The 25,719-nt window shown below is 42.8% G+C and overlaps 1 protein-coding gene across 2 annotated transcripts in view; it reads left to right on the forward strand.

Moving 5' to 3' along the window:
- The window catches only part of ANO2 (anoctamin 2), a 270,743-nt gene that overhangs the window by 137,761 nt on the left and 107,263 nt on the right, over positions 1-25,719 (forward strand). The window contains exons 13-15 of one of the 2 annotated variants that reach the window (XM_066590524.1): positions 71-153; positions 11,904-11,915; positions 12,145-12,216. In XM_066590524.1, coding sequence (XP_066446621.1) covers positions 71-153; positions 11,904-11,915; positions 12,145-12,216 — 167 coding nt within the window. The remainder of the gene's footprint in view (positions 1-70; positions 154-11,903; positions 11,916-12,144; positions 12,217-25,719) is intronic. The other variant, XM_066590523.1, reaches the window with a different exon arrangement.

Below are 25,719 nucleotides of genomic sequence, written 5' to 3' on the forward strand. Positions count from 1 at the left end.
TTAAGTGCAACTTTCTGACCCCATATGGCTGTAATATTATAATATACTGTATTTGTCATTTATCTTTCAGCTACTCTATTTCTGGAACACTGGAAACGCTTACAGATGAGGCTCAGCTACTTTTGGGATCTTACTGGATTAGAGGAGGAAGAAGTAAGTTTTTCTTTGTTTTACAAAAAATGATTAGTTCCAGGAAGGATTCCTGCTCTGTGCAAATTACAAACAGGTTTAATTTCAATGTAATGGGACAAGGACCTCCATTAAACCTGCTTGCAACCTGCAGGAGAACCTGGTGCAGGAATCTTCCATGCAACTGCTATGGGGCCTGCCCGGTAGAAGGGCTCGGGGGTGTCTGAAAGAATAGATTTGGTTGGCATTATAAGGGTGAACACTTGAAAACATGGGGGTCTAAGTTTAAGGAGCACATGGAAAGTTTTTTGCATTTTTTGGGGGTGTGCAAAAAGTAGATAATAGTGGTGATAATGCACTTACTGATGGCTTTATTCATGAGATACTTGCTGTGTTTTTGTCCTGCTGCCACATGCGACCCGAATCCAACAGCAGACCAGAAGTCACTTTCTCATTTGCATTGCATTGTGACTCTCATAGGGAATCAATAGAGAAAGTTACCTCTGACTGTCTCAGCAGCCGCTGCAGCAGTTAACTTTTCACAAGTCTCATGGGACAAGAGAGGACCAGATCACAGCGGTTATCTGATGAATAAAGCGATCAAAACATGCAATTCATACCCATTGCACACCAAGGAAATGACTTCCATGGTATGCAACGAATTCCCCCGAGCACTTCTGTAATTTAGGGGTCTGACTTAGTTCTTTTTACCGTCACTGGTCCTTAAGGGTTTATACAGACAGCATTGTCTAGTTGCATTTTTTTTACCGCATTTACCACAAAACAATGTTACAAATGCTATTTTTGTGAAACTGCAGCTAAATTGCAGCATTTTGATGCAATCATGTAGTAATTATATTATAAAACCACAGCTTGACTGCAGCAAATCCATAAGCCCAAACCTCTATAAAGATCTAGTGCTGGGGAGGGGGTCCTCTTAAAAAATTTGCTATGGGGCATCAGCACTTTCTAGCTGTGCCCCTGCTATGTACAGAACAACCCTCTAGTCCCTTTGATTAGATATAAGTCTGCAGAAGAGAAACAGTGAGGCATATGTACTTCGATCATCTTCTTATATGGGGGTTTAAGTAAACTATATGCCCGCAGCAGTACTCAAAGTGTATGAACCAGCGCAGACTGCATACGAAGAGTGATCATCAGTCAGATTCAAAAGAACTCAGTCTTTTAAATGATCAACCTGTAATACCATATTTCACCTGTAGTGGCCGCTGCAGGGAAAGCATACTGGTATAGATAGACAGTTACACCTCCCTCTGTAGACAAAAGCTGATTAATGGAGTTAGATAAGTTTGACCAATGGTAATTAACTGGCTATGGGCTACACGCATCCTAAAACAGGATTGTCAAGATGAAATTGTTAGATGTTGAATCCCTTTAAATCCCCCCGCTTCTTGTGATAATATGATGACTGTAATAATGACTCCTAGGAGGAACTTTATGTGCTGCTTTGCAAATACATTCTTATAGTATCTCTTTATGGCATTGCTGAAAAGAAGCCTTTGATAGGTTTACTCTACTCAGTCATTAAGAACTACATTAACCGTACCCAACCTCTTCTTCATGACTCTGCATTAGGAGTTCGAGACCCAAGAACATCTATCTATTTACTGTCTGCTGTGAATGACCAGTTGATGATTACAGTAGACTTTACACTGCAAATAGCCTTAAGGAATAAAGGAAATAACACGTGTGACCTTGTTTGGCATGTAGAAGAACCCGCCACCAGAAAGACCTTGTCATCTCTAAAGGAAGTTTGTCACATCATTTTTACAGTGTCAACTAATAGTATAGTTAGATGTAGAACTTGGTGATGATAATGGTTCCTTTATTAGCTTCAATCACTGCTCCAATCCAGAAATATCAGTGTTGACGCTATTCCCACACAGTATGTAAATAACAGATGAATTGTCTGATGGGTGGTTCACTACCTGCTTCCTCTAAACAAGCCCAGTGGAGTCTCAATTGATATGATCAGCTCAGGCTTCTGGAGACGTCTTGTGTTTCAAGTATCTTCTGCTGGTGCTGCATCAAGGGCTCCAGCGCATGCGCAGTGACTTACCCTTGGTTGGTCATGTCATAAATGACGTCACGAGCATGCACCAGATCCCTTGGTGTGGCAAAGGTGCAGAATACTTGAAGCACAAGTTGATCAGGGAAATGCAGTGGATATAGTGTTTCTTGACTTCAGTAAAGCATTTGACAAAGTATCTCATACCATACTTATTGAAAAAATGACCAAATATGGGATTGACAAGGCAACTGTTAGGTGGATTCACAACTGGCTGAGTGATCGTACTCAAAGAGTGGCCATAAATGGCTGCACATCCAAGTGGAAGATTGTATCAAGTGGGGTACCACAAGGCTCTGTCCTAGGCCCAATGTTGTTCAACATTTTTATAAATGATCTGGAGGGAATTGAGGGGAAACTGATCAAATGTGCCGACAACACAAAGCTAGGAGGGATAGCTAACACTAGGGAAGAGAGAGAGAGAGAGTATTCAAAAAGATCTAGAAAAGCTTGAACAGTTGGCAACGACTAACAGAATGGTATTTAACAAGGAGAAATGCAAAGTCCTATATCTGGGCAAGGAAATTGAAAAAAGCACATACAGAATGGGAGGAATTGGCAGCAGCACATGTGAAAAAGACTTGGGTATACTAATAGATCATAGACTGAACATGAGTCAACAATGTGATGCAGCAGCCAAAAAGGCAAACACAATTCTGGTATGTATTAAGAAAAGCATAAAGTCTAGATCACGTGAGGTAATTATCCCCCTCTACTCTTCCTTAGTCAGACCTCATCTGGAATACTGTGTCCAGTTCTGGGCACCCCACTTTAAAAAAGACATAGACAAACTGGAGCAAGTTCAGAGAAGAGCTACCAAGATGGTGAGCGGTCTACAAATCATGTCCTATGAGGAACGGTTAAAGGATCTGGGAATGTTTAGCTTGCAAAAAAGAAGGCTGAGAGGAGACTTAATAGCTGTCTACAAATATCTGAAGGGCTGTCACAGTGCAGAGGGATCAGCCTTATTCTCATCTGCACAAGGAAAGACTAGAAGGAATGGGATAAAACTGAAAGGGAGAAAACACAAATTAGATATTAGAAAAAATGTTCTGACAGTGAGGGTGATCAATGAGTGGAACAGGTTACCACGGGAGGCGGTGAGTTCTCCTTCAATGGAAGTGTTCAAACAAAGGCTGGAGAGACATCTGTCTGGGATAATTGAGTAAACCCTGCATTGAGCTGGAGGTTGGACCAGATGACCCTGGAGGTCTCTTCCAACTCTACCAGTCTATGATTCTATGATCCACAAGACATCCAGCAGCCTGGGTTGGAAATGTCAATCAAGACTCTACTGGACGTGTTTAGTGGAGGAAGAGAATCCAGACTAGAGCGGGAGGTGAACCGCTCATCGGAGAGTTCACCTGTTATTTGCGTACCGTGTGTCAAGCACGCCAACATTTATATTTCTGGAGCATTTGTTGAAGACAATTAGGGTACAATTGTCATCCTCACTCAAGTCCCACATCTTACTATACAGTTAGATCACACTGCCAAAAAGCTGTAACAGACTTTCTTTAACCCCAATAATATATATTTTTTTAAAGCAGTACAGCAAAAAAAGAAAAAATATATAAAATTGGTATTGTTGTAATCATACAGACTCATAGAATAAAGCGATCATGTCATTTTTGCTGCAGTGTGTACGCAATAAAGTCAAGGCCCCCTGCAAAAAAAATTGCGGAATTGCATTTTTTCCCATTTCACTCCACTTTAAAACTTTTGAAAAGTTTTTCAAAACATTATATAGTACTCTAAATCAGTGTTCCCCAACTCCAGTCCTCAGGGACCCCAACAGGTCATGTTTTCAGGATTTCCTCAGTGTTGCACAGGTGATGTAATTATTGTTGGTGCCTCAGACATTGCCACAGGTGGTGTTACCATAGGATATCCTGAAAACATGTCCTGTTGGTGGTCCCTGAGGACTGCAGTTGGGGACCTCTGCTCTAAATAATACTATTTGTAAAATACAACTCATCCCACAAACAGCAAGCTGTCAGTCAGCTATGTTGATGGGTGAATAAAAGAGATTAGATTTTTTAAAAGTGGGGAGGTAAAACCAAAAACAAGAGAAAAAAGAATAATGACCGCGTCATTAAAGGGTTTAGATGTCCCAGATAGATAGTGTTTACCAATAGATGAAGAGTGGCACATGGGCTAAGGGTACCACTTGACCTACTCTCTGACTGTTTTTTTTTTAGTTTTTGTGTGGGTCATGCTATCCCCTATGGGCGTCTCACTTATCAATTCCTCGCCTTAGTCAAATGTTAGGGAACCTTTGTCAGACCTTTGGCATCATGAAGGTCCTGTGCAAAACTTAAAGCCCGAATGCAAAATGTGTAACGTGGCCCCTAACTTAGCACTCACCATTAATAATAGTTATGTGACAGCAGTACCTTTGGGCCCCCCCAGACACAAGGGCCTAGGCGCAGCAGCGACTTCTGCACCCCGTTAGCACTTATCTTATGTAAAGATGGTGTAGCTCGTCTGCGATCTGTTCAGATCCCTGATACACATTACATAAGTGATTGGAAATGCCCTGGATGAGACATAGGAGGCGACAAAAGCTTCTTTATGACACATGAGTGTCAATGACTCAGAGTCGAAGCTGGGACAATGTGCTGGAGGAAAGTGATGTGAACTCACTGCCTCAGGGGCCTCCTCGTTAATGACTTTAATGGAAAAGTTCTTACATATTCCCTAGTGCAATTTGTAATCTTTGCAAAACAAAACGGCCTCAGAGACTCTCAGAATTTGTTACAGCTTCGTCTTCTAACGCATCACTCTTATTTTTGTTAATTTTTGTTTTTGAGGTCAGAGTTAAGTGCTTACTACATATATACTGTAAGTAATTATAAACGCTTCCCATACAGATATAGACAAACCCAGCGTGGCATCTGATAATCCTGATAATTGGCACAATACTGCAAAATAATCTGGAATTTTTGAAAACCAAGTGATCAAGACAGTAAACACGATTAATTACAAGGCTGTCCCCTTAAAAATGACATATGTATATATTTTCTATGACTGTCTGATGGTCTAGAATATTTTTTGATAATCCAGCACTGTGTCAATAGATGGCAGTCTCTCATCAATATAGTGTAGTGGAGAGCAGCTACACATAACTGACATTGCTCTGGAGGACTCAGCACTTGTAATGCTTCATTTATCCTGTGGTGGTGCTGTAGGGAAATTGAACATTTGAAGTGAGATTTCCTCAATGATCACTGAGAGTCCAGAGAGTGTGTGATGTGCTTATTTTACCAAAAGGAGATTGCTAAGAGTGCCGAAATGCCGGATTAAAGGAATTTTACTGCAGCAAATGTTGAAAAAGTCTGGAATTAGAAAAATTTGTTTGCTTTTCCCTCAAAAACAGTACCAATCCCTTCAATGCAGGTCAAGTGAATCAGGCTGAGCTGTGATTCCACACATAGCGCTACACCTGTCAATAGGTCATCTTTGGAAAAAGCAAACTTTGTTTGGAAATCCCCGAGAAAACAGCGAGGATCTGTAACCAAGGAACCTTAATTTAGAGATGAGCGAGTATACTCGGTAAAGGCAATTGCTCGAGTGAGCATTGCCCTTAGCGAGTACCTGCCCGCTCGAGATGAAAGGTTCGGGTGCCGGCGGCGGGCAGGGAGCTGTGGGGGAGAGCAGAGCGGAATGGAGGGGAGATCTCTCTCTCCTCCCCCCCCCCCCCACTGCCTCCTGCTGACTGCCGCTACTCACCGCTCCCCCACGCCGGCACCCGAACCTTTCATCTCAAGCGGGGGAGATACTCGCTAAAGGCAATGCTCGCTCAAGCAATTGCCTTTACCAAGTATACTCACTCATCTCTAACCTTATCCATTACTTGTGACTTGTCAGGCCCTCTCTTTTTTTGCATTCATTTAAAGGGTCAATGATTTTTATTGACATACTGCTTTGTGGGAACTGGCAAACTGTAGCGAGCATTGTCATTGGCTAATCCCCAAATATTATCCCAATATGCTATAGTCGCTGTGAAATGGCACATCCAGTAGTTCCCATAACTGAAATCTTGGAGTGAACTATCTTAAGACAGATATTGCAAACCACATTTGAAGAAGTTCATTAGGGTCGAATACAATCTATTAATCCACTACTGGTGCCTTTTATGTAAACACTGTCAGGGAAGGTTCCTTCTCAGGAATCTGGAAAGTATTTTGTATTGAAGTACCATTTTCTATATATTCTGTATATTTTTCTTCTATTACTTTGGAGTCGCGCATGTTGACTTGAAATTCTCAAACTACGCAAATCTCACGATGACATTAGAGATATCTTCTTGGATCTACTTGTTTCCATAAAACAGATGCACAAGAGTTTGTCTAAGACTGCATAGCCTTCAGATACAGATAAATAGTGGGCTCCATATAGTGCTGGCCTTAGGTTAGATGGCACCATGTGCAGAATTTTTTTTTGTGCTTCCATATCATAAAAAAACTATATATATTGTACTGGGAGGCAGTCTGTTTGTACAGAAGGCAGTAAGACAGCAGCATACCCACTTCAGAATGGAGCAATGAATAGATATTATACCACCACCGAGCTCAGTACATAAATACAGCACTGTAACCGAGCTCATAGCATACATACAGCACCAGAACTAAACTTATAACATAAATACAGCACTCAGAGGCGTAACTTGAAGCTTCTGGGCCCCAATGCAAAACCTGTAACAGGACCCCCAACTATAATGCTTTATTCATAGTACTGGGCTCCCTATATGGAGAAGAGAGGCATTATGGGCCCCCTAAGGCTTCTGGACCCGGGTGCAACTGCATCCCCTGCATCCCCTATAGTTACACCAGTGACAGCAGTATCCAATCTCAGTACACACTTTCAGAACCAAACTTATAACATAAATACAGCCCCAGAACCAAGCTCAGTACATAAATACAGCACCAGAAACAGGCTTGGCACATAAATATAGCACCAAAACCAAACCCATATTATAAATACAGCACTATACAACCTCAATACATAGATACAATACCAAAACCAAACTCACAACATAAATACAGTATCAGAACTAAGCAATTGTCTTGCAAGGGCAGCAGTGGGCTGACAACAATGCCTTGAAACATCAAAGGGGAGAAGACAGCTAGAAGCAGGATGATTAACATAGCTCCACAAGACTTTGTCGCATGGAGGAAGCAGGTTATCTAGGCAGACGGACCTAAGGGAGGCAATCGCCTCCTGCCTATATCCACCTGGTGGCCCCCTACAAGCTGGTGGCCACATGGGTCACACGTAGCTAAAGCTGGCTACGGATCCATTAAAAAAAGGTGGGATCTGCTGACAAAAATGTGTCCACTTTGAACAATACTTTTTGGTAGAAGGGTCCCTTGATAGCAAGTAGATCACAAAGTATCCCACTGTTAGGACTCATGGTGATTGGCTATATTTTGCTGGGCAACCTGACAATAAGTGTTCAATTGTCCTAGAGCACCATGTGATATTACACATCTGACTGACATTTAGTATAGGGGTAAAATGTAATAGACAGCAAAATCCAACCTTTGCACCACTTATCTCATGTCGAAAGCCCCGGCTGTAAATTCCAAACCTGGTCACTCTAGTCCTACTGAACTTCACGAGTGGATTCCCACGCATGTCTGATATCACCCATACATGTCAGATTGTTGGCAGACCCCGACAAAATTGGCAAGATCAGCTGCTAGAAGGTATGATAGACTCTAGTGTGGTCAAGCTAGTCAACTCACCTACAACTCGATTCATCAGCTCAATAAAAGGTGAAGGTAAGTATCTTACATAACCATGTGGGTGTAATGTTTTTGGTGTAGTCATTCTTTTACCTTCAATGTGGTTATGTCGGACAAACCTATTTGAGTGATATTATATAAGGTTCTTTGTTCTGTGTTAATATTAATGTGTTCTGAATGAGCTTTTGTTTGCGCTGATCAATTATTAAAGGCGCACATGCTGCAGTGCCCCGGGATCTGTTCAAAAAGGACTATTCCCTTATTTATGAGCAGAAAACATGTTTCATGTTCCTTCCGAGAGGAAACATACAATGGCTTTATGACCCTGTTTATAGCAAAAAAGTCAACAAGTCACAGTCCAGGGGTAAAGACGTCTAAACAAAAAAGGCAATAATCTGTAATACAATGGGGTAATAAGATGTCTGTTCTCTTTTTTTTAGTAATATAACACCTTTACCTTTTCATTTCTACAACAGGATATGCCAACCTGGATGGTAGGTTGCTTGCTGAGGCATAGCATCCGCTTCAGCAAGTCTCCATTGCAGTGCTAGATAGTCAGCATTTAGTATAATGCAGTGGACAGACTGCCTTTCCGAGAATCCCTTAAATGACTCTCAGAGTCCTTCTTGTGAAGGAGTTGTATCCTGGTTTTCCTAGGGGGCTTACTCTTTTTTGTGCCGGCGCTATATGCTGGCTAAAGGCAGTACTGCATGAGGTGACACGTTGGATAGGCTCCGACAGCAGAGAGGCTGGCAATATACAGTAAGAGAACCCCGTTGGATGTCTTCCAACATCAGAGCTGTACAGCCTTAAATCATAATGTCTTCAGACGTCAGACAGTGGATTGGAAAGGGTTAAAATGCGATAAATTTGAGCATGAATTACTTATGCTCATCAGCGAGTAGTACTGAACATAGAACAAATAGAGCCTCTAGAAAAATGGGACCCCATAATGGTGCCCTATTTTGACTACCGAGACTAAATGTACGCAGTTCAACACCGGATTGTTTGGCACTTAGTACCAAGGGTATAAGACTGACAAGAGCTAGGTTCCCTATCTTCGAGGGACTCAATGCATGCTCTAACAAGTTAACGGGAACCTGTCATCAGCTATGAGCACCATAAACTAAGTTATAGTGCTTATTATTTGATGTGATGTCCTGGGAGTTCACCCATTGACCCGTTCCTGTGATGTGGCTTGGCAAAGTCTTTGTGAGTGCAACCAGCTTGACTCTTTTCAAAAGCCTTTGCATACACACTCCCATAGAAATAAATAATAATCTTTATTTGTATAGCGCCAACATATTCCGCAGCGCTTACAAAAACAGGGGGATACAGAAAGACAAAAAGTTCGAAAATACAAAAACTATGGTTACATAGTAATCAGTTGAAGGAAACAACAGGAGTGAAGGTCCTGCTCCAACGAGCTTACATACTACAAGTAATGGGGTGATACGGAAGGTGAAGGGGCTGGAGATGTGCACGGTATGGCGAGGTGGAGAGTGAGGGATGCTATACACATAGACAATGGTCAGACTTAAGCCATATAGTGGCTGAATCGGTATGACTGCAGGGGGCGGCTCATGGCGGCTAGCAGGGTTGCAGTCACTAGGATAGAGAGCATGTTATCAGTACTGAGGGGTTTGGTTTAGGGGATATGGTATGCCTCCCTGAAGAGGCAAAAAAATAATGGGAATGCATCAACATAGCCTTCTGAAAAGAGTCAAGCTGGCCGTGCACGCACTGACTTTGTGAGGGGACACCACAGAAATGGGAAACCAGATATAAGAAAGAGCTCCCGGGACTCTCTGTCACCTAAACTATAGCCACCATGACCTAGTCTATTGTGCTTATAGTTGATGACAGGTTCCTAATAAATGCAGACTTGGCTCAAACTTTTTACCAGATTTGGTGCTCTAGGAATTATTCAAAGCTCTGGGTTGTGCTCATACTTCCGCTTCAACTTGATCATTTCATATCTTGACCGAACTGGAGTATCCCATAGTGAATGACTTAATCAGTCCATCTTCTTACTGTTGATACAAATGTAGCTGTGGCCCAATCAATAGGTGTACCAAACAGCAAATGTTGGAAGTGAGACCCACTGATGGCATCAGTTGCGTTTCTGGTTGCCATATCCTCATGATCATGATCTTTATGACATTTACCTATCTGACATGATGATGTCCCACCACCTGGGATACCCGAAAGCTTTTCACTGGATCCGTTGCACACTGGAACTATCACTGCTCTATGTATTTAATGAGACTGAGCCTGCAGTACCATTCCCAGGTGCTGAATAATGGACGGAGCTGTGCTAATTACAGTGTGCAACGGTCCGGTCAAAAGCTGCACGGAGTGTTCACTGGGTATTGGATCCCGCTGATTTTTGTTGACTTATCCTGAAAAACTCCTTTAAGAAAGCTGATTTCCCATTGGTTGCTATGAGCAGCAAAAAATTTTTTTTTCATTAGACAGTTTTGATAAATTAGGCTCAATTTGCATATGCATTAGGCCCTGTGTATGAGAATTCTGGTGCAAAAAAAACCAAAACGACATTCTGGTGCATGCAGAAAAATGGTAACTTTTTTAGCTTTTTATGCTGGACTCCTCTGCTTTTTAAAAAAGTGGGTAGGGCCTAGCTTTAGGGGGTGTGACCGCACATGGTCCATCTCACTTACTATAATGTGTGCCAGAAACTGGTCTACATTATAGTAGAAACCTATGCCAGCTTGTAGTTGACGTAGGTTTCCACCTGAAGCATGGAGGTGCTACCAGATGCAACTGATGTATTAATAGGCTTGCATCTCTTAATGCACTTGTCATGGGCATGCTTGCACACACTTTACTTACACCAGAGTAATAAATGCCGGTGTAAGTAAGTATGCCCCAGTGTGTCCTAAGGTAATAACTGACCTCCACAAAACATGTGGGTATGTAATTTTAATAATGGGTAGAAGATAAGTCATTACCATTCACCTATGTGGCCACTTATTTCCAGGGTACACAAAAAATTGAACAGGTTCAAGTTCCCTTGTCCCCATTGTCATTGGATCCCATTGCATTCCGCATAAATAATACGTACCTTATGTCCAGGTTGAGACTAGCACACCATGGTGATACAGAATCATCCGCTATTTATGGTAAATTCTTGGCATTATCGTGACTCATGAGTAAATTCAATGTTTGTCTATGGGAAAAAAAAACTATAAATCCCCAAAATTATTTTAACCCACTACACAGAACTAGCAAAGTGTAACTTGACACTTAATGCGTTCAATTAATTGTGGAACGGAACTTTTTATTGCCCTTTTAATAGCTTTTCAATGGCTGTTGTTGTGTTAAAGGGTTTGTCTACTATATGAAATTTTAATGACAGATGTTAAAATAATAAATCCAACGGTACTGACCTGTCCGCAGCCCAGTGACCCAACTCTGCAGCCTCCCACTCCTTTTGTTGCAGATAGCACACCATGTGACCGTTTCAGCCAATCAGAGAAAGCAGCATCATTGCCTGTTCTCCTGACATCAGCTTTCACATCCTGGGTTCCCTGATGCCAGGAGTTTGGAATGGTGACACTGCGGCCTCTGATTGGCTGCAGCGGTCAGGTGGTGTCCTTTCCATAACAAACACCTGGAGGACTGCAGCACTTTATTGCCGGAGCAGAGGACAGTAAGTACCTCCGAATTTGTTATTTTGACACATGTCTCATTACAATTTCATATAGTAACTAGACAATGCTTTTAAGGTAAGACAACCTATTGCAACAAGTTTTTAAGTGTTGCGGTAAATTTTGCTACATGATGAACAATCATTTACTTTGCCGTGACTTTATTTGGTGTTATGTCTGTCTGTGCCATGTTCCATGCCCTTTTGCTTGGCGTATATTTATAACGTGTCTTTTCTCCCTTTTCATCATCAAATATGCACCAAGGAGCGTATAAAGGTTTGACCTGTTTCCGTTTTGTTAGACCTTTGCGTGTCCTTACGTGTTTGATCCCTCCAATTCTAGTGACTGTGTTGAATCGTGTCCTATGGTTGAAAAAAAAACAAAAATGAGTTCCTAACCAATCGTTCCTCAGTGTATTGTCCTCTGCTGGTCGTGTTTGTCGTCAGCAACAGAATAGCGGATAAAAACTAATAGAGTCTTCTTTGTTCAAACTTTTATCGTATAGGAGCATCCAAGACCGGAATATGAAACCAAATTGCTTTTAATGAAGGAGAAATGTAAAGCCTGGAAAACTGGGGTAAGATTATTATGTCCCTGGTATCGGATACGCCATTTATTTATCATCATTGTCATTGATTTGTTCCACTTGTTATAAATTTTTTCTGCATTCTCAACAACGTCATGTTGCATGTTGCTCCATTCCCGAACACGGAGATGGGGATTGGGGGGGGGGGGGGATTAAGTAAAGAAATATGTTTCTTCTCTCAGTTTATTATCAGAAAAAGTTACTTAAAGGGGTTGTCCCGCGCCGACACTGGTTTGTTTTTTATTTCAACCCCCCCCCCCCCCCCGTTCGGCACGAGACAACCCCGATGCAGGGACTTAAAAAAAAAACCGCTCAGCGCTTACCTGAATCCCCGCACTCCGGTGACTTCTATACTTACCGGTGAAGATGGCCGCCGGGATCTTCTTCCTCCGTTGACCGCAGCTCTTCTGTGCGGTCCATTGCCGATTCCAGCCTCCTGATTGGCTGGAATCGGCACGTGACGGGGCGGAGCTACACGGAGCTACATGGAGCCCCATTCAGAAAAGCAGAAGACCCGGACTGCGCAAGCGCGTCTAATTTGGCCATTCGACCATTTTAGACGGCGAAAATTAGACGGCAACCATGGAGACGAGGACGCCAGCAGCGGAGCAGGTAAGTGAAAAACTTTTTATAACTTCTGTATGGCTCATAATTAATGCACAATGTACATTACAAAGTGCATTAATATGGCCATACAGAAGTGTATAGACCCACTTGCTGCCGCGGGACAACCCCTTTAAAAGGGGTGGTGCCAAGATGGCAAACCCTATCTGTATGCCCTATTAGGGCATATGAACATCACAAAGTTGGGTTACCCACTGGGAATCCTCTTCTAGGTCTCAAAATGGAAAGCCACTCAGTATGAGCAACTCCTGTCCTAGTGGACCTTCTGATGTACCTTCTGAAAGGATGGACATTCCTATGATGGACTGATCTCTAGTAGTACTTTCTTCTTGCAGTTGCCACTGCTGGGCAAATGTCAGGCTGGCCACTGCTTGCCGGTAAAATCAGTTATTTGCTGGGGGTGCCAAGAGTGGGAATCAGCTGATTGCCCAGAGCCCAGAGATTCTCAAAAGGTTGCTTCTTGGCACAAAGACTAATTATCCTTAAAGTGGCACTCTGTTTTGGCGCAGAATTCTGTCCCAGAACTGGAAAGGGGCAGGGGGGGGGGGGGGGGTATATTTTCTGCTACCTCTCTCAGCCACTGATTTTGGGCACTGTTTTGGACCATCCGAGATGGGTACAGCAATTTTCTTACTAACTATTGTACACTGTGCACTGCTCTCTGATTGGTCAGTGCTCTCTGGCCAATCAGAGAGTAGGTATAGTGCATCGGTACTCTAACACTACCAATGCACTGTGGGGGTTAGGTAGTCTGAAGATTGTGACAAGGACCTGGAACTAGATCATAGGTATGGCAGAGAAGAAAAAACTGCAGATACTTTACCCCCTTTTCCTTCCGGGAAAATTTTGGGATATAATTTTGCTTCAAAACCAGAGGGTCACTTTAAAAATAAAAATTACAGTCTTTTCTTTACTTATGTGCATCATCCTGTAAATTTGCATTTTTCTCTCTCCTTGTGCTTTCTAAGTGAGTAGGCTCTTCCTGTTGCGATGTCACATGTTGCCGCTCTCATCCCATGCAGTCTCACATGCAAGCTGAGTTAAGCTGCCCTAACTTTTGTGGCAGGCATTCCCATTTCCTGCTCCATTCGGGTAGCAGAAAATGGGAATTCCCTGAATGAATGGGTCCGTCTTTTAACATAACGGAACAGCGCCAGCCGGACCCTATTAACCCAATGAGGTCTGCATGGTTTCCACTCAGCTGCCCAGCATTTTACCGAAAGAAAAAGCGCTATATTGTCCTCATTATCCCAATGTAGAGCATGTGCATTAAGCATCTGGATAATTAGAACTAGCTGGATTACTACAAATTATTTTTGAACAGAAATACTCTAATTATTTTTGTTAAAGGGTTGTTTAACCCATTTTCATACACCCTATTAGGGTTTTCTTAGTTCATAGAGGGGAATCCTCTGTTCAGGTTCCTCATCTCCTGGCATGTAGAGTGGTCCTTCAAAACACTTACGAGAGTTGAGTGAACGTATTCTTTCGAGCTTGATGCTCGTTCGAGTATTAGCATACTCAATGGTGCTCGCTACTCGAGCGAGCATCATGCCGTGTTCACCCGCGCCCCAGTTTTGGGCCCTCCCCGCCGCTGACGTGTCAGATTTGACCCCTCCCCGCTGCGCATGTCAACAGTAGTTTGTGGCTGGCTTGGCGGAGGAGAGAGAGAGAGAACAAACAAAAATGCTTGAGTCTCACATTGAAGTCAATAGGGTTTGTTACTCGAGTAGAGCTCTCGAATTTTACAAAAAGCTCGACTCGAATAACGAGGACCCGAGCATTTTGGTGCTCGCTCATCTCTAATTAAAACCTATTGATGTCAATGGACACTGTGTAATGCATGGTTTGTCCTGTAGTGGCGCTGCAGGAAAATTGCACACTTATCTGTGGGGAAACCTGCAGTGATAGTTGATCACTGAAGGTCCCAGCATTGAACACTTGTGATCAGCATATTTTGAATAAAGCAAACAGAGAAGCTGAACAGAGCACCACCAGGGGATACTGTGAGCGTGATCAAGGAATAAATCACAGTTGTACCTGTGAACAAAGACAGTGCAAGATTAGGTGCTGGGAGCTTAGTACGCTGGTTAACCAGAAGTCAAGTTAACAACCTAGTTAGAGACTCCCTGTTGGCAGGGAGTTGCTTGAAAGAGAATGAAATCGATAGAATTCAAAATATTTCTAAGGTCAGAAATTTAAATAAGGGTGTAGTGAAAAGAAGGAGAATAAAGCCAATAGTACAAATTAAAATAGACCTTTGATGTTCGCAGACCTCTTCATCAGACAGCTGGAATAGATATATGATAGTACATCATTTCCTCATGCTCCGATGTATATAAACAGTCTTCACCATCGATGGCGAGAGGTGAAGCATTACCATCTGAGGGCCCTATAGAAAACTCTATACTGGCACCCGGCACCAGGCCATGCCAGAGCCTCAGTTCCTGTCTACCACCTCCCATCTTATTTTGAATGGAACTTTCTTAACAAGCGGGAAGTGTCCTAAGCAAGAACCGTTTTAAGTTTGCATGTCTAAAATATAAATTAGATTACACATAACAAAAAAAAATAATAATAAAAAAAACCCAAAAACATAAAATCAATCATGAATAATAATGATGAATATTATAATTAGAGATGAGCAAGCATACTCGCTAAGGGCAATTGCTCGAGCAAGCATTGCCCTTAGCGAGTACCTGCCCACTCGAGACAAAAGGTTCGGCTGCCGGCGGGGGTGACAGGTGAGTTGCGGTAGTGAGCAAGGGGGAGCGGGGGAAAGAGGGGGAGAGAGAGATCTCCCCTCCGTTCCTCCCCGCTCTCCCTCGCCACTTCCTGCCCGCCGCCAGCAGCCGAACCTTTTCTCTCGAGCGGGCAGGTACTCGCTAAGGGCAATGCTCGATCATCACTAATTATAATTCATCCTTATTTTTATGTTTCCTTCACACGAATATGAAGGAAAAGGAATTTCCTTCCCCCCGTCAGAAGTATCAAATGATCCAATTAACCTTCGGAAAATACTATATAGATTTTCAAAAACATAAAAAAAAAAAAAATCAAGTACTCTTTAAAGGCGTTACTTGCACTTGCTACAACGTAATACCCCAGAATATTGACATGTAACAATTCCAAATGTCGAGCACAAAAGAAACACTGTAACAAATGAGAACAATATCCAGAATTTTGCTTGCCCAGTATTCTACAAGCACAGTATGGAATATTAAGTTACCCGATAAATCCAGATCTTCAGTTACTGTACACATGGCTATAGATTATTTTTCCAAGAAATTTACAACCACAAGTCTGGGATATTTCGTTTTCTCTCTTTCTTTATGAAACATGTTTCCAGGGTCCAAGATTTAAATGAGGGTGTAGTTAAAAAAAAAAAAATGAAATAAAAAATAAAATAAAAAAACATTCGAGCCTGCTCAAGTTTCTTTTATGGTCCGGAGACATCTGGTAGCCTATGAGAACGATCAGTGTTGATTTAAGATGATGTCATCATTGTGGGACGTATTCCACTTCCAGACATGTGGGGAAGTGTAACTTTTTTACCCAAGAGGGGCATTGACAAAGATTCGGGTATTATCTCTGTAGCAATATCGCCAAATAACATTTCCTATTAAAAATAGGATTAAGCTCTAAAGGGACTTACGCATGACACGGAAACTTTGCGTACATAGGCTCAGGACTGTCTTCGTAAATTATGTTTTTGAAACAAAAAAAATCAAAAATTTGTTTTTAATTAAAGTTTTTTTCAATGGAATTTGCTTCCCGTATAAGTTGATATAACTTTATCCTTCCCAGGTTTAACAAGTTGGGTCCTCTGTGTTGATTTTAAATATACAGTCATTATGGTTTCTGGGAAAATAATTTGCCACTTGCCCGATGGGCTTTGCATCATATACAATGGAGTTCTAAAATATCAAGTGCTACAAAAGTCATGTGGGCCAACAATGTATACGTTTTTTTTCCAAGTTCTTATTGTATGGTGTTGACGCTGTTACTTCATTTCATAAATAATTGATCAGGTGTTAGTCAGGCATCATCCTAAGCTGAGTTGTGTGAATTTAATATTGGATTGAACCCCCTAAGGCCACCCCTGATCTTTCCATAACTTGCAATTAAAACAAACTTCGCAATACTATATGTATGTCGAAAACCTACACATTCGACATCGCAAAATGCCAAAACTGAAAAGCTTTATTGTTAATTGTGGCTTTACGATAAATGGGACGCTCACAGCTATTGTCTCATTACTTTGTATTACAATACTTATGGTAAACAAGGTAACTTTAACCCCTTGCTGACACATATATGGCTATATACGCCCTAACTGTGCAGTTAGGATGTATATAGACATCCACATCGTAAGCTGTTTATGCAGCAGGCTCAGTAAGCGAGTTCCATTCATGGTGGGTATTTCTTGTCTCTCACAGCCGACACCAACAGTTGTGATCAGAGGTAACCCCGATCACGGCTGTTAACCCTCCAAATGCGACTGTCGATTCTGACAGCGTCATGTAAATGTCCCGAATGGCTTTGCCGCAAGATTGCACGGTTGCTGTACAGGTGTCATGGGCTACAATAACTGTTCGCCTATTAAAATGTGCCTGAGACATGCCTTTAGTAGGTAGCCTGTAATACAGTATAATGCAATACCATAGTATTGCATTATACTGCATTAGCGATCAAACGATCGCAAGTTCAAGTTCCTTTTTTTTTTTTTTAAAGTAAAAATAACTGAAATAAACACTTTTTAGTTGTTACAAAGAATAAAAGATATTGTAAATTAAAATAACCCTTGATCCCAGCTGTTATAATAAAGAAAAATGTAAAAATTGGCATTGCTGGGTCCGTAAAGGTCCAGTTTAATGAAACATCACAATATTAATCCCACAAGGTGAACGCCTTAAAAAAAAAAAAAAAAAAAAAAATATATATATATATATATATATATATATAATATATGTAATGCTAAATTGTGGATTTTTGTTGCTTGTTTGAACATATTTTGAGCAATAATCGAGGCAGGTAAATGGGCCTTTAGACATCTTCAAAGTTGCCAGTCAGGTCACTACGACTTATTTGCAGGCCTTAAACAGCTAGCAGGTTTTCTGCAAACTAAAAAGTTAGCTGCTAAGTTACGTAAAACTACATTAAAAAGTGAACCAAAAAAAAAGAAGCTACATAAAGAAATAAAATGGAAACATGGAGAAAGCAAAGGGTGAGAGATGTGTCTGTGGTAGTGGTGGTAAAGGACATTACAAGTTGGCACTTAAAGTGGCTCCCACTGAAGTAATAACTCCACGTTCTGCAAGAGGCGAAGCAAGCCCAATGCCATTCCTTAGAAGGGGTTCTGCCCATTCATTACTTCCACAGCACCCAAACCAGGTCATAGAGTGGATTGTGTGCCCTCTAATTCACCCTTTACCCTCCAAAGTAGGCCAAATGGATCACTTTGAGGAGCTGTTTGATCATTCAGTGTCATGGATGTCAATCGAGCGGTCAATCAACTAGAAAGAGTAGACCAAAACATTGAATGCACTGATGCCCAACCATTTTTTCCCTCTTTGACTTCTGGGTATCTAAGTTGGCCAAGTGGTCAGATCTTGCACAACATGCTTTAGAGGTGTTTGCTGCCCCGCTGCCAGTGTGCTGTCAGAAAGGGTGTTCAGCACAGCTGTTGGTGTGATAACTGACAACAGACGCATCCGTCTGTCCACAATGTGGATCACCTGACCTTTATAAAAATGAACCAGGTATGGATTTCACGGGACTTCTGCACCCCCATGGCAGATTCTACTGATTAGTTAGCATGCTGGCAATTTTTACTCACATATGACTGAGCATAGATTTATATCAAAGACCACACTTTGCCCTCACGGTGCTGCTGCTCTCCTTCTCCTGCCATATTTCCTCCTCCTACTTTCCCCAAAATGAGAAATATGTCAATATAGAAATACGGAGCTACAGCTCTCATGTTTGCATGAGGAGTACCTGCTGCCCTCAAGGTGCTGTTGCTACTGGTGGTAGAACTGCTGCTGCTCTCCTTCTCCTGCTTCCGCCATATTTCCTCCTCCCCCCTCTCCCAAAATAAAAATTGGTATGACTGTAATTATACTCACCCACAGGATAAAATCAACAAGTCTTTTTTTTCCTGCACCATCTACACCTATACCCCCCTCCCCCCACCCCCAAAAAGATTGTTTTTTCTTTTCTTCCACTCCACCTAGAAATCTTTAAACATTTTTCAGTACATTATATAGTACATCCTGAAAACAAGCCCTCATACAGCTATGCTGATGCAGTAATAAAAAGTTATAACTTTTTGAAAGCAGGGAGGCGAAAACACAAATGGCCGTGTCCTCAAGGGGTTAACGGCAACATATGGTATGGTGCCCAAATAAAAGTACTGCATGTGGTCCATACAGAGATGTCAACCTGTGAGAGACCTTCACAGGGCGATACTTGATGAGGAGGTTATGGCAAAATGGGAATAGCCTTTACAAGGGGTGTAGCTTATGTAAAAGGGTGGGGCTAAATATAGTCAAACCCCCTATAGTAAAGAAACTTACCAGTTTGAGGACAAAACTCAGTCCTAAGACCATAGGGGATGGAGTCTATATTACCTGCAGTTGTTCTTCTTTGCTGTCCATCTGATCTGCCAGATCTGGTCCAAGTTTTTAGCCATCCAAGATGATTGCAGCAATTTTCTATATAGCTAACTGTGCACTGCTCTGATAGGCCAGCACTGATCACATGAGCAGCTCTTGCCAATCAGACAGCAGGTATAGTGCATTGGTAGTCTTAACTACCAAAGCACTGTAGGGATTAGGTAGTCAGAAGATCGCATTGGCCATCTCAGATGGAAAGAAATGGGTCCCAGGACTAGCAAATTGGAGGGATGGCAAGGAAGAACAAGTCCTGGGACAGAATTTTGTCTGGAAGCTGGAGGGTTGCTTTAATATAAAGTCCTAGATCAGACCCCCTAAATATATTTGGACTCTAGAGTCCCAATACTGTATTTCAATTTATGTATTGCCATAGTTAACTCCCAATGAAAATCAAGGTGTTCTGATTCCTAGGCTTCTTGCTCAAAAGCCAGGATTCCACCATCATTTTTTGTTGCGGAATTGAGGCTAAGGATTCAATCAAAAAGATCTACTGCCCCCATCCCAACATTGTACTGGTGAATAAAATGTAGCCGATCGATATCAATTTTCTTCTCTTTTCCGCTGGAATATGGCTTGGCAGTTTGGCAGGTGACTGAAATAATTTGATGCCACTATAACAAATACTGGACCGTCAGTCCTGACATCAAATGATCCTCAATTTTTTTTTTTCATTTCTTTTATTGAAACCAGCGGACAGGTATTTGTTCTGTTTTCTCGCACAGTATTTGGGGCCTCGAATCCTTAGATTTTTAGGTCCTTCAACAACTAGTATGAAGTAAAACAAAGCTCTCGAAAAAATTTTTGACTTGTAACAGATTGGCGATGATGTCTAAAAAGCCATTCATAACCCTCGATTGAAGTGGTTTATTCGAATCCTCAGGTGTTCCAGTGTAGATTTTCATTTTAGGGCTCGGTCACATGGGCGTTTGTACGCTGGTCTGTCAGTTGCGTTTGCAGTCTGCATCTATATAGAAACAATGATTTTCAATGAGAACGGTCACATGTGCAAATTTTACATGTACACAAACGCATGCGGCGAAAATTATACATTTTGTGTATGTGTGTGTTTTGCGCTCAATGGGGCCGGCGGCAGCAGTGCTAACCCCATTGAGAACATATAGTGAAGATCGCGATCCTCTGCCACAGCTGTCACAGCTGTGGCAGAGGATCGCAATGTTCTCCTATTGAATTCAATGGAGCCGGCAATACAGCTGACTCCATTGAAAGCAATATACTGCCGGCAAGCTCTGCATTGATTTTCGGGGAAGAGCTTAAAGTATAAGCCCTTCCCTGAAAATCAATACAAAAATGTGTAAAAAGTAAAAAAAAAGCTATACTCACCTCTCTGCAGCTGCCAGGGCTCATCCAGCCGACTCTTCTCCTGTACTGCTAAAGGGCTGGCTCTGATTGAGCACTGTGACCAGCAGAGGCAGCTCTCAGCTATTGATTGACAGCTGGGAGCTGCCTCTGATTGTTCTGTGCGCTCAGCCAATCATAGGCAGCCCTTTCAGCAGGTGGGAATTTTAAATCCCCATCTGCGGAAAGCTCCTCATAGCAGTGTAGGAGAAGAGTCAGCTGGACACGGCTGAGACCCGACAGCTGCAGAGAGGTGAGTATAGATTTGTTTTTATTTTTTACACATTTTTGGATTGATTTTCAGGGGAGGGCTTATATTTTAAGCCCTTCCTTGAAAATCAATGCAGGGCTTGCCAACAGCCCATTGCTTTCAATGGAGCGGGCTGTATTGTCGGCTCCATTGAATTCAATGGGGGAACATCGCGATCCTTTGCCACAGCTGTGACAGCTGTGGCAGAGGATCGCGATCTTCGCTATATGTTCTCAATGGGGTCGGCGCTGCTGCCGCTGGCCCCATTGGCCACAGATGAAACCCCTGGATGTGACAGCATCCAGGGGTTTCACATCCAAGGAATCCCCTGCTGCAGTTGTCACAGCCGCAGCAGGGGATAGCGGGCATCGCTCTTTTTGAGCAGATAAATGCTGCTAGGTGCGGTTTCTCTGACTTTGTTCCTTGATATGACCGTTGCAACAGGTGAAATTTGCAGATCTTCTGCCGTTCCCCATTCGGCATTTTCTGAGGATACTGAGTGGTACCCACTAAACAGAAGCAACCCCAAGAACTGAGCAATGTCCTTCCACTCTATTTGCAACGTAGTGTTATGCTGGGCAGGATAGGTTTTCGTCATCTCGGCGAAAGCTAATCCTTGGACAGAAAAATAAATCAACACTTTGGGTTCTATTTTGTCCTGCAGCATAATGACATCAGGCCAATGTTCCCAATTAGGAGCGACAAAGTTCCTACAGCGTAAATAAAGTGCTATTTCTTAGGCCACTCTCACACATGCGCTTTTTACAGCGATTACCGCGGCATTTTGAACACGGCAGTAATCACGATACGATGCTCCCATTGATTTCAATGGGCCTCACAGGCATGCACTCGAACACAGCGTTTTCTAATGCCACAATTTTTGCTCTATTTTGCCACGTTTTCGTGCTTTTTAACCCGTCTCATCACCCACGAAAATCTGCATTTCGAACGTCCTGTATGCAGACGCCAGGGAACAGGTCAGTGGTCACAGCTGATTCCAGCAGTACGGCCAGATAGGAGCTAGACATACTGGATGCTGTGGGGTTGCTTCCTGGCTGCAGGTTCAGGATAGGTAGAGCACAAAGGCGGCCCCTATTACTTTTGGGGCCACTACTGGGAGCCCTATTACTATTAGGACCACTATTACTATTGGGGGCATTATTATTATTGGGGCCACCACTGGGGGCACTATTACTTTTGGGGCCACTTCGGGGAGCACTATTACTATTAGGGCCACTATTACTACTGGGGGCATTATTACTATTGGGGCTATACTGGGAACACTATTACTATTGAAGGCACTATTACTATTGGGTCTATTTTTTGGGGAACTGTTACTATTGTGGACACTATCACTATTGGGGCCACAGCTGGGGGTGCTGTTACTATTGGGGCCACTACTACTATTACTAGTTGCTGCCCCTAAAATAACAAAGGTAAAAACATACCTTGTGACAAGCCACACCTGGACCCACACCCCAAACTACACCCCTTTTACCTTTGTCAGTATTTTTTTTTACAAACCCTGTACAAGCTACATTGCCCCCAAAACACATCAAGCCACAAAAACTTCACAACAATGCCAGCCACAGTGCCCTGATAAGAATGCCAGTAGAGTGTGCCCCATAACAGTGCCAGACACAGTAACCCCATTACAGTACCAGCCACACTGTCTTTAGTAATAGTGCCACAGAGAAACTCTATAATTGCATGTTTACCAAAATTTTCATATGCATTCCGGTATATCCGCAATTTAGATCGTTCATAGTCAGATAAGTCATTTCTTGGCGGCTGTGGACATTCTGCTAATAAGTTCTTGGTGCAACTTCCTGCAATCTAAGATAAAATATGTCCCCTTGGTGCTGGTAAGTGAATGTAAGTTTAAGACAGATAATCATCTAACCCCCAAGGAAACCTTGACCTTGGATTTCCAAGAAATCGCTGACAGACAGTGCTGCCTCATGAAGGGGTCCGGAGATGTAAGTGATGTATTGTTAAAAAAAAGATTCAATCATGCGGAGTCTGCCAGCTGGAAATCTCCCGTAAAGTATATTATAGCTAGTAGAAGTAACCTGCCCATTGCCCTGTGGGAAATCAGTGCCGTGGATTTAGAGCGAAGCTCCACTTGCTAGAGCTGCAAACAGTTAGTGCAAGCTAGGAGCTGTAGTTCTGCACCAGCTTGAGAGTCATTGCTTGTGACATAGTAACATAGTTCGTTAGGCCGAATGAAGACAATGTCCATCTAGTCCTGTCTATCCTCCTGTGTTGATCCAGAGGAAGGCAAAAGAAACCCAAGAGCAGAAGCCAATTAGTCCTTTTGGGGAAAAAATTCCTTTCCGACTCCCTAGTGGCAATCAGACTGTTCCCTGGATCAACCCCTAATAGTTCTTACCTGCCTGTATACCCGGATTAACAATTAACCTAAGATTTATAACCTATAATATCATTCCTCTCCAGAAAGACACCAAGTCCCCTTTTAAACTCCTCTATGGATTTTGCCATCCCCACTTCCTCCGGCAGAGAGTTCCACAGTCTAACTGCTCTTACAGTAAAGAACCCCTTTCTATGTTGGTGATGAAACCTGCTTTCCTCTAAACGTAACGGATGCCCTCTTGTTACCGTCCTAATATAATGCCTATGTCACAGCTTTTGTACAACAAGTCCTGTCTCACGTGTAATGTGTCGTAGCATCTTTTTTCTGTTTCAGGCCAACACCCTTTTTACGGTAAGCCATGCCCTTTCTGTACCCTAAAGTTACAATGCAGTCAGATACCAGGGTGACACATTGATAGTGATTAGAGTCCTGTTCCCTCCAGTGATCACAGGTGATATCTTCTCTAACTAGAGTTATTTTTGTTTTTCTTCTGGCCCAGACTGCCACGATGACTTCTTCCAACCATTTTTCGTTTCTGCATACTCTCTTCATCTTATCATCACTCCTAATAAAATTCACCCCCTCTGTGGCAACACTTTGGTCCAGTGCCCCTTTTGTGGCCCCACTTATGTCCAGTGCCCTCTCTGTAGCTCTACCTACTAATTGTGCTCCCACCACTGGGCCATCGCTCCATTAACTGCTATCAGTGATAATCCTGTTCTTCATCCACTCTCAGCAGGAACAGGCATTGTACTCTGTATAGTCAAGATTTTCACTGCTGCCAATCGATGGACCCTAGAGAGCAGTGGAGTTGGGGCCCCATGATGCAGACAAGTTGGGACATGTCTCCTGCCTCCAGGGACAGCAGGACAGCCCCCAAAATCTGGGAATGTCCCAATAAATGTAGAATGGTTGGGGGGAATGATGTGATTGGTCCTGTAGACATGACAGGTTTTCTATATAAAATCCTATAAAATTACATTCTAGCCAGGGTAGGTCTTAGATTGCTTGACACCTGAGGCTTGTGAGTAATAATAATAATCTTTATTTGCATAGCGCCAACATATTCCGCAGCGCTTACATAGACTAAGGGAAAACAGAAAGACAAAAGTACAAAAATTACAGAACCACGGTTACATAGTAATCAGTTGATGGAAACAATAGTGGTGAGGGTCCTGCTCCAACAAGCTTACATACTACAAGTAATGGGGGGATACAGAAGGTAAAGGGGCTGGAGATGTGCACGGTATGGCGAGGTGGAGAGTGAGGGGTGCTATACACACAGACAATGGTCACACATTTAGCTGTGTGACGGCAGAATCATTATAACTGCACTAGCGGTTTAAGACAGCTAGCAGGGATTGCAGTCAGTAGGTCAGGGAGCATGTTATCAGGTGGCATACAGAGGAGTTTGTTTAGGGAATGCAGTATGCCTCCCTGAAGAGGTGCATTTTTAGAGCACGCCTGAAGTCTTTTGAGTCCTGGATTGCCAAGGTAGCCTTTGGTAGTGCGTTCCAGAGGACCGGTGCTGCTCTGGAGAAGTCTTGGAGGCGGGAATGAGAAGTTCGAATTAGAGGGGTACTCAGGGTTTCGTTAGCAGAGCGGAGAGCCCGGGCTGGGTGATGGATTGAGATGAGGGGGGCGATATAGGGGGGCGCTGTGCTTTGGAGGGCTTTGTGGATGAAGGTACGAGTTTAAATTGAATTCTGTATTTAACGGGCAGCCAGTGCAGTGACCGGCACAGGGCAGAGACTTCTGAGTAGCGGCTGGACAGGAAGATGAGCCTGGCTGCCGCATTCAGGATGGATTGGAGAGGGTAGAGTCTGGTGCAGGGGAGGCCGATCAGCAACGAGTTGCAATAATCGAGCCGAGATTAGATGAGGGCAACAGTAAGCGTTTTTAAAGTGTCCACAGTGATGAAAGAGCGGATTCTTGCGATGTTCTTGAGGTGCAGCTGACAGGTTCGGGCCACAGATTGGATGCAGGGGCTAAATGAGAGGTTGGATTCGAATATGACCCCAAGGCAGCGGGCATGTTGTCTAGGAGTTATGGTGGCGCCACACACTGAGATGGAGATGTCAGGATGAGGTCGGTTAGTGGAGGGCGGAAATACCAATAAGTCAGTTTTAGAGAGGTTTAGTTTTAGGTAGAGAGAGGACATAGTGTTAGAGACAGCGGACAGACAATCGGTGATGTTTTGGAGGAAAGGTGAT

This window comes from Eleutherodactylus coqui, chromosome 2 (assembly GCF_035609145.1).
Source record: "Eleutherodactylus coqui strain aEleCoq1 chromosome 2, aEleCoq1.hap1, whole genome shotgun sequence".
In the NCBI taxonomy this organism is placed as follows: domain Eukaryota; kingdom Metazoa; phylum Chordata; class Amphibia; order Anura; family Eleutherodactylidae; genus Eleutherodactylus; species Eleutherodactylus coqui.